At 42.4% G+C, this 12,360-nt stretch overlaps 1 protein-coding gene across 10 annotated transcripts in view; it reads right to left on the bottom strand.

Moving 5' to 3' along the window:
- The window catches only part of LOC108619059 (eye-specific diacylglycerol kinase-like), a 34,289-nt gene that overhangs the window by 12,377 nt on the left and 9,552 nt on the right, over positions 1-12,360 (bottom strand). For all 10 annotated transcript variants that reach the window (XR_016270836.1, XM_089473039.1, XM_089473040.1 and 7 more), the window contains exons 3-5: positions 2,376-2,514; positions 541-744; positions 318-444 (exon numbers count right to left, since the gene is read on the bottom strand). Coding sequence is in view for 9 of the 10 variants with exons in the window: in XM_089473039.1 (XP_089329165.1) it covers positions 318-444; positions 541-744; positions 2,376-2,514 (470 nt within the window). In the remaining variant the exon portion in view is untranslated. The remainder of the gene's footprint in view (positions 1-317; positions 445-540; positions 745-2,375; positions 2,515-12,360) is intronic.

The following is a 12,360-nucleotide window of genomic DNA, read 5'->3' as shown; positions in this document are numbered from 1 at the left end:
GAAATAAGCAATGGGCAATGGGCGATGGGCGATGGGCTAAAAGGGTCTAGAGGTGGATTTTCAATCTACCTTGTGGCTAAATGGACTTGGGTCGGCGAGTGGCGAGTGGCGAAGGGCGGAGGGCGAAGGGCGAAGGGCGACTGGCGGCACTGCGAGGCGCTATTTTAATGCACAAATTTTAATTAAGTTAACGGGCCGGAATTTATTTGCATTCACGTCACGTAATTAATCAGACAGGACAATGGAGAGTGGCGAACAATGGCGGCCGCAGCGGCTGCCTGGGCATCGATAAGGACAATGGGCAAAGCTAAACTTACCGAGGCGGCACTCCTCGCCAATCTTGGCCTGATTGAAGCACGACTCCTTGTTATGGTATATCTCGTGGCACCACGCACAGGACAAAGCCACAATCTCTTTCGATCCGAATAGCTTGCTCTGCACCGCCTGCAATAATGACAATAATAATAATGATGATGATGATGATGATGATAATGGTAATGCGAATGACTATCAGTTCGGCCACCACTCATCGGCACTCACCTTGCCGCACTGCTTGCACTTGCCCTTCTCCAGCTTGCGGTGCACCCAGTGATGGTGGGTGGTCGTCTGCTCCCGGTACTGCCTGATTCCCACATCTCGGTATGTTGGCTTACACGCTAGTTGAGTCTTTTCATTCACCATTGGAATGCAGTTCTGATGTGCAATCAGCTGACAAGCCGAGCACTTCATGCGTTGTCCGCTCTTCTGCAAGTGCACGATTGGATTAGTTAGACAGGGAGAGAGAAATATATAGCGAGTGGGTGAGAGAGAGTGAGATGGAGTCAGGTGTGTACATTAGCAACGCATAAACGCAGTTTGTCTTCAGTCAATTGGCCAATTGGTTAGCTAAGCTGACTGCCAGACAACTGGACGTCCATTGGCCCATTGAGCAGCTGCTCCGCCACTTGTCTCCAAATAAACTTGTGCAATTAATCTCAACTCAGTCAGTCAGTCAGTCAATCTGTCACACGCAGCACGCACACACAGCTCGCTCGCTGCTCTCGAGCGGGGTGTGGGGCAAGCAGACAGGGGCTGCAAGTGCCGCGGCAAGTGAAAGGTGAGTTACTTTTCAGCGACAAAAGAAAAAAAAAAAAAAACTCACTTCGGGCTCTATTCCCAGCATATTTTAAACGAAATATGTAGTTGACATTTCACGTGGTACTTGACTTGTTTGATATAGATTTAATGCTCTGTCTGTGCCGTTGAAAGCTCGTCAGTCAGTCAATCTGTCACACGCAGCACGCACACACAGCTCGCTCGCTGCTCTCGAGCGGGGTGTGGGGCAAGCAGACAGGGGCTGCAAGTGCCGCGGCAAGTGAAAGGTGAGTTACTTTTCAGCGACAAAAGAAAAAAAAAAAAAAACTCACTTCGGGCTCTATTCCCAGCATATTTTAAACGAAATATGTAGTTGACATTTCACGTGGTACTTGACTTGTTTGATATAGATTTAATGCTCTGTCTGTGCCGTTGAAAGCTCTAGAAAACTTTGACACATTGCCCGTTTCAGTTGAGTGAGTTTGGCGTGCTTTGAAAGCTTCTGAAAGCTCAAATTAATATTCTATGTCAGCTAAAGCTCAAGTGATTATATTTCTCTCCACTTTTCGTATGTTTTGGATTAGCTATAAGAAGATTTCCTTTCAGTACTAAAGCTCACTTAAGCTGAAAGCTCAAATATCCATAATATTATATTAATAATTTTTGTTTCTTTTTCTCTCCCTCTTGCTCCTGTTCTTTAATTGATTCATGTTCTTGGCCAATGTGTATAGGTGTTCCCTTGCTCTAACCTTAATCACATGCATTTACTCTCGAGATCTAATCAAATTTATTGAAACCATATCGTGAAGGTGCTTTCCACACATGCTGATAATTCAGTTTCTTGCCTTTATTTAATCAACTGCTGCTGAACTTTACCTTTATATTTACCTAATGACAAACTACTTGTAACTTTTGACAGCAGAAAAAAAACAAGCAAAAAACAAAGGAAAAGAAGAAAAACAAAGGGAAAACCTTTTATTCAGCCCCAATCGTGCGTGTTTGCAAACGCAACAACATCTAACAAAGTTATATATGTACTTTACAGATATATGTACATACACTATGTTATATGACTCTGCATATGTATATCCTGCATATTTGTGTATGTGGAACAAGCACGCAAATAATAAATTACACGATTACATGAAGTTTCATTCTGCTTGTTGCTTTTCGCTTTTTGTGCTCCCCGCCGTAATTGAATTAGCTGTAAGCCCCGAAAAAACTCAGTCCAATATCGTCAGTCCAAATCCCATATGACTAACTGTGCGTGTGTGTGTGTGCTGCGTGTGTGTTGTACTTACAATGCACTCCTCGTTGAGGCAGCAGAGATCGCCCGAGGCTGAGGTGGGCTTCCAGTAATGCTCGCCCTGCACCGCATTCTCCGTCCAGTCGGGCACAATGCGAATCGGTCTACGGGCATTGCTCGACGAGGCCGTGCGTCTGCATTGAAAACGGTTAAGATTGGAGTGGGAAAAGTTAGCATTCTATATGTATATTTAGTTATTCAATGATATGCATAGCATATATAAAACATTTTTCTCCGCCTTGAAACCACGTCAATTGCACTTTCTAAATAATAATTTCTACAAAATTTCATACATATTTACTTATCATATATCTGGTATATAGATTTGAATTCTCTAAATAAACCTTTGTTCACATCTCTCACCGATACACTTACAAAATTTATAACTCTTACGCATAATCTTTATTAAAATTATTTGAAATATTTTTAATTCGACTGACTTTAAAGTCTTTCATACTGCCCTCGTGCAGCCACCAATCAGATACACCTCTGTATCTATATATATATATTTATATCTGATTAATTTGCACACTTGCCAACTCAATGGGAATGCTTCTTATTGGAATGTGTCTTAATCAGTGTCCATTTGGAAAGACAGCGGAAATGTCAGCTGTCAGCTCTGTGGCGCACGACAATCCCAGCTGCTTTTCCCCAAATTTCAGTGGGCGGGTGGTGCGGCGCGTGCAGCAACGGGACTCACCTTTTACGCCGCCAAGCGCCCACCGAGTCGAGTTTCCTTTGACGAAAAGCCGACTTTCTCTGCATGCCAATTGATGAGCGTCGAAAGCGACGCACTGCGACTGCACTTCCCCCCGCTCCCGCTCCCGCTCCAGCTGCAGCGGCAGCTGCACCACTGCATGCAGGCGATGCGACAATGAATTCGCCCTGCTGATTCGACGCTGACGTCAACGCTGAATAACTGCTGCTGCTGCTGCTGCTGCTACTGCTGCTACTGCTGCTGCTACTGCTGCTGCTGCTGCTGCTGCTTCTTCTTCTTCTGACGTTAGCCTTCTGGTCTTCTTCCTCATCTTCCGTTTGGAATTCCTCGTGCACCACGTGCAGCAAACGTTCCATGCTCAGCAGCGGCGTTGACGTCGGCGTCGTCGTTGGCGTAGCGATGCTCGCAACGCTGCTGCTGTTGCTGCTGCTGTTGCTGTTGCTGTTGATGATGTTGTTGTTGTTGCCGTCGCTGTCACAGTTCAAATAAGATATGAACATGGCTAGCCCGCGTCGACTCACAGCCGAACCGAATTGAACTGAACTGCTCGCCGCGCTCTCTTCGTCTACGATCTCATTTCACTTCACTTGGATTACTCATTAGATTCGCATTTGATTTTCTGTTTGCATTTGCTATTGCTTTTGGCATCGCGTAGAGTTTTGGCTGATTCGTGTAGCTGTTCGTGGGCCACATTGTGGCATAGTTTCTCACCCGGCTAACCTGCCTCGACAGCGACTGCGACTGCGACTGCGACCGCGACGGCGACGTCAGCAGAGACTCTTCTTATCATAATGGCGCCCAGAGATACAACAGTAATGTGAAATCAACACAGATATCGTAGCTAAGCGAGGTGAGTATTGAAAGTTGATTAGTTTCTCACTCAGAGATCTGCATTGCTTGAAAGTTTCGTGGAGTATTCTATATGTACAATTGGAAGACAGCATTTATGTTTCATTCCAATGTTTCGCTAATATCAGCTGTGCTCTGCTTGAGGTCTGGCTGAGACGCTCGGCACTGGAACAGATCTATAGCAGCATAAAGAATTGACTGACTAACTACAAATAGATTTCGATTTCATTCCAGCTTCGTCAATTTTCATAATTGTCTGAACATGTCAAAATGTATTTTGGGACCGAACGGAAATGGAATGCTGAGAGAAGTCAGCTAGAAAAGACAATTGAATGTGGAGACAATGGAGCACACGCGTGCAGTGTGAAGCGGGCATATTAGTTCAGTGTCCGACTGGAGAATTCCTCTCTGCATTTAATATAATTACTTTCATATTTATTTGGTTTTTATTTTTATTACTTTCACAAATTTATTTGACTTTGACTTCGCTTCTTCCTCTTCTTTATTATTATTATTATTATTTATTTATTTTTTTTTTTTTGTGACTTCGTTTCTCTCATTTTGTAATTGTTTCACCCGCTGCTATTCAGAACACGAGCGCAGAGGCTTGTCTGTGCGTGCTCGGCTTGTTGCTGTCTCTGTCTGTATGTGTGTGTGTGTGTGTGTGTTTGCTTTTGTTTGTGTGCGTGCTTAATACATTTGTATACATTTTGTATATTGTATGCATTGTAATTAAATTCTTATCAGATTCAGATGAAAAACAGAATAACAACAAAATAAAAACCAAGATGAAAATAATAATACAATAATAATAATAAAAAAAAAACACAGCGTGACTCGTTCTTCTCTCTCCATCAGCATGTCTCTCTCTAGTTATCTATCTCTCTCTGTCACACTCCTCTTACGATGGCAAGGCAATTAAGTAAGTGGAGAGCTGCCCGGGCTGTTGTTGTTGTTGGCCAAGCGAATTGCAGGTTGTTGCTGGGATTTGCATGTCAATTGTCAGCGTTTAAGGCGTCTAAACACTAAAACAACAAAACGTCCCGAGTCCATTTGCAGTTTCTTGTCGATTGCTCAACGCACATACATATCATACATACAGCCAGTATATCAGTGTATGTGTGTGTGGGTGGGAGGGTTGGGTGTAAGTGTCCCATTGCTCTGTGCTGCGTTTGTCGTTAGTGTCTGCGATTTTAGGACCTTTTTTCGACACGCCCACATTTCATTTCAGTTCCCGCATTTGCCTTTTTCTCCTAGTTTCTTTTTTGTTAGGTGGCAACCCTGTTTGATTCGCCACTCAAACATGGCGTGCATTCTGTTTGTGTATGGCTGGAATTGACGTGGACTTTGCCCATGACCTGCCTCACTTTCACACCAGCTCAGCTGCCTCCGCCTCCGCCTCCGCCCCTGCACCAGCCACAGCCAATGAACTAGGCGCCTCGTTTCAGCCTGGCCAGCGCACAGTTTGTTTTGGAATTTAATAGTTTTCGATGCATTTGCGGATATTTTTAGCGCTTTGGCATAGTTGAGCCCCGGGCTTACACGGGCACAGAGGCCGGCACAGCCCTTTGGGGCTTATGGGCCACCTGTGCCTGTTCCGGCTGCCAATGGCTTATGCTAGTAAATTGGATATTGACTGCAATACCTGTTTACGAATATAAAAATAGTTTCCAATAAAAAATAAGCGCATCCTGATTTGAAATGGCAATCAATTCTGATCAGAGAGCCAAATAGCATGCAAAGCACTTGCAATTTGTATTGCGCAGTTTATCCCTCTCTCTCTCTCTCTCTCTTTCTCCCTACACTTCTCTCTGTCTCTATCTCTCATTCATAATCAGATCAAAGGAAATATAATTGTATATAGAATATCGAATATAATCGACTGTCGCAATAGCAGCCAAGCCCATCTAAGCACGCGCCGTGCCATTGCGCAGCATAAAAGCAATTCCCGAATAGCAGGCGGAACAGCCGAGTATTTTGGCCGCTATCATTAGCCAGTGGGCCAAACATGGTCCGAAGCGTAATTTTAATCCAAATGCGATTAATTTGGATGTCCGCCTTTGAAGCTGGCTGTACGGACAAAGCGCTATATGCAAATGGGGAATATGTACCTGAATCTGAATCGGAATCGGAATCGGATTCCAAATTCGAAACTAAAGCTGAGTGAGTGCGTGAATCTGACTTTGAATCTGATTCAGAGTCGGTGTCTGAGTCTGAGTGGTCATCGTTTAAGGGACGGACAACTGTCCGGCTGTCCAGGCGGACTGTACGCCTTTCTATCTGTGTCGGGGCCAGCTGATTAGACGGTGCAGAGCGATGAGCGGAGACCGCATCGCATTCAATGCCAACTGGGCCACGTCTCTGCGTCTCCAACTGCTCTGCTCTCGGTCCGCTCTGACAAAATCAATAAAAACCTTGAGAACATTTTCGTACTCTTTTCAATAAATGACACTTTGCAATTTGCAAATTTGCATTTACGTTTGCGTTTACGTTTACGTTTACGCCACGAACTAGAAATTCACTCAGCGGACACTCGCCGACTCTTGCGACATAATAAAAATATTATTATTATCGTTTAGCTCTTGCCCACCCTCTCCCGCTGTCCCTCCCTCTCTCTCGCTCTATTGAGCAGCCAAAATGATTATGAAAAGAATTTTGCTGCGGGAATATCGCGATATCTTGCCAATAATATTATGACTTTGTTGTAAGAGCCGCATCGCATTTAGTATATATGTACATATATAATAAATATTTGCATATATTCCTTTGTGTGCTCGTAAACGATAAGCATTTGCCATTTAGAGCGTACTCAAAGCGAGTTACAACGGCACAAACTCAAAGACAATCAAGAATTTTCAAGGTGCTTCGCCTTCCCGTTCTTCGTTAATTAATGTTGAATATATTTGCTATATTATTACTATATAATTTCCATATTGTGCTGAACTCTGCTTTATTCTTTGCGAAACAAGGTGAGATAACATTTTGTTTCATTTCAGCAAATGAATATGTTTTTTATATTCGAAAAACAGGACCTACAAATAATATTGCGTGTAATTGTTTGCCAGGACAGTAAATTTAGCGCTAAAATATTTTTTGATTTTATATTATTTTTGCATGTTAACAAAGTATTTTGATGCACTGCCCGTGCCTTAGTGTAGTTCATATATTGTGCAGAACAAATTCAATTTCTGTTCAACTTTTTTATCAACTGAGCTTAGATTTGCGGCTTTTTGCTGTCATAGTGCGTATAACAGTTGTGCTGAAAAGTTTTTTGCCCAACACGCAGTTGGAATTGCTGCTCGGCAACAAAAATACTGCTGAAGTTAAGCCTTAGATTAATCAAAATTATTCGGACTTGGCACTAGCTAAAAGCATAAAAAAAAGTCATGGATGTAAAGATATCATGTGTATAAGGAAGACTCGTAACATGTACAGTGGAGTCCCGATAATTCAAAATGGCAAGGAGATCTTTTTTTTATTTTTTTTTTATTTACACAATTTACATAATCAGCAACAAATTTCGTCCAAGGGCAAAAAAAAAAATTTTTTTCGATTTATCGTGATTTTTTATTTAGCGGGGTATAAATTATCGAGACTCCACTGTATTGAAGCACCAAAATGTGATGTTTCATATCTTCGTTTCATTCCCTTTAGAGCAATTCCAAAATCTTCTGTCTAGCTAAGTCCTTTCTCCCTACAGCTAGCTAAGTCTGCAGTCACCAAATATAATCGATAAGAAATTTTATGTATGAAAACTCTAAATAGCTCGACCGTATTTACTTCGCCAAGAACTTTTGCCTTCTACTCAGTTAGAAAAGAAAAAGAAGTAAATACTTGGAAAGTTTGCAAATTGTATGAAAGTGACTAATTTAAGCTTGCTTGGTGGCAGTCACCCTTGCACTCTCCTCTCTCTCGCTGCCTCTCTCGCTTTTCGTCCTATGCTGCTGTCTAATTAATAAAGTAACGTATACGCAGCGTTGCGCACGCAACAGCTTGAAGTCTCTTTCGGCATTGAATTTTGTGTGGCTTGGCTTGGCATATTGATACAATTACAGTTACTGCTATTAATAACCGGTCACAACTCTACAGTGAATAGTCTATGGACAGACGTATATAAATATATACATATATATAGATTTATATAGAATTTATTTGGCCAATGAAAAGTACGTTCGAGCTGCGCAAAATGAAAAATTATCTGCACGTCTTCTCGTTTGTGATTGCGATTAATGGTGCCTGTGTATTCAATTGGTGGCTGTTGGGAGTGGGAGAACGTGCCGAACGACAGAGCACAAATGAGATAGACTGATGGACGGTGAGAGGGAGAGAGGCAGAGAGGCAGAGAGGCGGAGAGGCGGAGAGGTAGCGAAAAAGGGTAACTGGCAACTGGCAACTGGCAACTGGCAACTTGAGCTCTAAGCTCTTTCGTGCAAATGGCAACAGCTCGAGTAAGGATTTCGAGGCTAATGAATATTAACAATGCGAACGAGCATTCGAAGAGCTGCCCCACTGATGCTCGCTCGAGATTCAGCAATGCATCTGCAGTGCCAACAAAGCGAACGAAGCCTGCAGATGGCACCAGGAGCCAGCCAGCAGTCAGCAGCCAGCGGACACTGGAGTGGAAGTGCCTCGGGCTTGCCTCGCAGATTGGAAGAGGCAGGCGCACACCACAATAAACGAGCGTCGCTGCCAATGACATTAATATTCTTAATTGGCATTAAGCGTTTTGGCTGGAAGAGCATTTGAAAATGAAACGGGCAGCAGGACGCAGCCAAGGACAAACAGTGAGCAGCGAGCAGCGAGCAGCGAGACGCGACGCACGCAAAACGATTGCAAACATTTCAATAAGAAATACGGAAATTTGCGTTGGCATCTAGGCTTTGGGGCTAAGGCGTCTCCCCCTCAGAGGGTAGCCAGCGCGAGACAGTTGGCTTTGTTGGGGTTTTAGGGAACAGGACGTCGAGCGATTGCGCAGATTTTCAGCAAAAGTTTGCAGACAAACCGAAGCAGAATAAGCAGAGCGAAGCACTGATGAGAAACAGCTGCCGATGCCAAAGCCGGTGTCGGTGTTGGTGTTGGTGTTGGTGTTGGTAACGGTGACAAGGGCTGGCAGGAAGCACAGGTGGCAACTGTGAACTGGGAAATGGTAACTGGGCTGGGTGCTGGGATGCCAAGTAGGTCAGGCTACGGCCACTTTAGCTCTACGTGGAGGCGATATTCTTATTTTCCATTTGAGATATTGCTGTTGCCATTGCTGTTGCCATTGTTGTTGCTGCTGTTGTGTCAAAAAGTTAGACCATAATTAGCAAAGCTCACGGAAAATTGGAAAATGGGCGCAGCTGGAGAGCAGGAAACGAGAAACGACACAGAAGCAGGCCAAATCAGTTCGAGTGTGTGTTGATCTTAAAGTAATGGCAGCCCGCATTCTCTATAATCGAATTGTTGATACATAAATATGCCAATTCCAAGAAAGAGTAGCGTTTGCCCAAGTACAAACATATCTCTGTATAGCCGTGTAAATATTCTGTCTATGCCAAGCCCCAATTTATGTGTATTTATACAAGAAATAAAAGTAAATAAATTGAACTTAAAATGTATATATATATGTATATATAAAAATATAATAGCTGTATATATATGTGTATATATGCATTTGTGTTATCTATCTATCCAACTATACCTAATTGTAGATATTAACTATAAAACTCTAAGTTCTTTTCATCTTTCACCATGTTCTATTTCATTTTTACAGCCACCTTTCCAGAGAATACCTTGCGTGGAACCTTAATGTTTGACAAATTTAAGTTTAGAGTGCTTCGGTGGCAAACAGTGAAACAATTTTGTTTTGTGGCCCGATAAACCTTTGAAAGAACAAACGAACAACGGGGAGCGCTAAAAAACTAATCTAGCGATTGTTGATTCAAATTTGTTTAAACTGGCTGAGCTTGTGTAAGTATGTGTGTGTGTGCCAGCTGAAAAGTCAACATGGAAACAGTTTTCTAATCTATTGCACAATGAATTTTTATCACAGACTGGAAAATTTATGAATGAATTTTAAGCGGCGAGCAAACAAATCAAAAAAGCAACAACAAGCTTGACAGAGAGCGCAAGAGTTACTAAAACAGAATTAGATAGAGAAGGGAAGCGCCAGATAGGGGGCGAGGTCAGGGCATAGAGACATGTAAAGGATTTTAGCCGGCTAATAAATAAACTGACAAAGCGCTAAGGGCATCAGGATTAGAGCAAGAGCTGGACTCTCGCAGTATTTCGCAGGAGTAAAAAAAAAAATGTAACATTTCGAAACACGCACACACACATACACATAGTAAGAGCTTAACATGTGTGTGTGCGCATTTTATTTTTTTCCCAGTTTTTTTTTGTGCGATTTGCAAATTTGTTGGCGACGTTAAGCGAGAAAAAAAATGTTTTTTTCTGGTTTTTATACACTGAGTGCAGAGCGACGGGCATAAGTGGTCGCTGCAAGGGCACGTAAATGGTTGAAAGTGGTTTATGTGCAGCGTGCAACAATATTAGAGTTGCATATGCATATGTATACAAATATATATATATATATATATATATATATATTTATATATATATATACATATACATATATATTTATAGAGATTATTATGCTTTGTATACCATTTCTACATGCAAGACTCTTGAATTCTATATTGGGAATCTCACTTAAGCTCGATCTCAAATTATTTAGTTGATCTGAATATGTCTAGCGGTTAGGGCATCAGCTAGTCGAGCAGACCCGCTTGAAATGCTCTCACTTGCTTGGCTATCTTTAATTTGACGCATTTTCAATTCGATTTTTATGAATATGTACAGCTGGTTAGGGCATCAGCTAGTCGAGCAGACTCGCCTCTTACTCTCTGCTCTTACTTGCTGTGCTTTTGCGGTGCGGTATTTGAATTTACGTTTTTCGTATTTTAATTGAAATACTTGATTTGCCTTTTGCGATTTGCTGTTGTTGTTGTTGTTGCTGCTGCTGTTGTTGCTTTGTTGCTCTAGTGTCTGCGTTTGCGTTGTTGTTGGTGCTGCGGCTGCGGCTGCTGTCGGTGTCGCTGTCGCCGTCGCCGTTGCCGTCGCTGTTGTTGTTAATTTCTTTTGCTAAAAATACTTAAGTTAATTATAAGAAACAACACCAGCATCAGCAACCGCAACAACAACAACAACAGCAGCAGCAGCGAGTCGAACGTTTCAAATCTAAAACATGTGTGTGACTTGATATTTATTTTTAACATAATTTTCAGTATTTTTGTATTTTCACATTTCTATTCCTGTTTTCCTCGCTTGTTGCTTTCTACACAAATTATTCTTTTTTTGTTGTTGTTGTTGTTGTTGAATTTCTGTTGGGGCTTTGGGCCGGTGGCAGGTGGAAGCGTGCCTTGTGCCGGTTGGCCGATTGGCCGTCGGCCGGCGGCCGCAAAAGCGAGCGCTCTTTTGATTAAAATGTACAATTTTATGCAGTCATAAATTGCCACTGGATATTAGTTGGCCATAAATTGCACATTTACAATATTTGGCTCGCTGGGCGTATGCGCAATATGCCGGTTGGCTGCCATGCCAGCGATCCGCCTCGCACTCGAAATGTGAGGGGCGTGCTCGACTTGGCTGGCTGCCCTCTGATGTTTTCTTGGCGCAGCTGCCATCACACCAACAACAACAAAAACAACAGCAGCAGCGACGCTGATGCTGACGCTGGCAACAGCAAACGCCAAAGGCAAAAAAAAAAAAGAAAACGTAAGAAAAAAAAAACATAATAAATCAAGCCAAATAGACGAAACGCGACGTAATTGTTGTTGTTGTTGTTGTTGTTGTTGCTGCTGCTGCTGCGATCGTTTAAATAAGTGCGAAATTCTCGAAATGTCATGGCTGGCAGTTAGCCTCTTGGTTCAAGTGCCACACCCACCAGCGAGCAGCAAAAACTATTGCGACGCCAACAACAGCAGCATTGCGCCACACACATGCCACAAAGTGTTGCACACACTCTGCCACAGCAACAGCAGCAACAAAAGGTAAAATGTATAAAACAAGCTGCTACATAGTGACACAGCTGAGCCAAATTGAAATTAAATCACCTGAGTTGAACTATTCGAATAATAGATAGAAATCTCCTTGAACTTTAGACTAGCGAATTGTTGCTCTAGAATTGATTGAAGCGTTTCTAGTGCTTGTTCCTCAGACATTTGTCCACTAATGATACAATGATCAAGAGCTCTAAATAATTATGTTGACTTTGTTTGATTTATGCGCTTAATTTCGAAATTCCTAAATCAAAATATTTGGGCAGAAATTTGTATTAAAATCTGTTTTTACAGCTGCTTTGGCGGCTGGCTGGCTATATATTTTAATGCATTTTAACATTTATTAATGAAGACCACTGAAAATGTTGACTTTG

The sequence above is a fragment of the Drosophila arizonae genome, chromosome X (genome assembly GCF_054131065.1).
Source record: "Drosophila arizonae isolate 15081-1271.41 chromosome X, UAZ_ARI_1.0, whole genome shotgun sequence".
Classification (NCBI taxonomy): Eukaryota; Metazoa; Arthropoda; class Insecta; order Diptera; family Drosophilidae; genus Drosophila; species Drosophila arizonae.
Note: the sequence above shows the minus strand (reverse complement) of the source record. Positions and strands in the feature narration are given on the sequence as shown.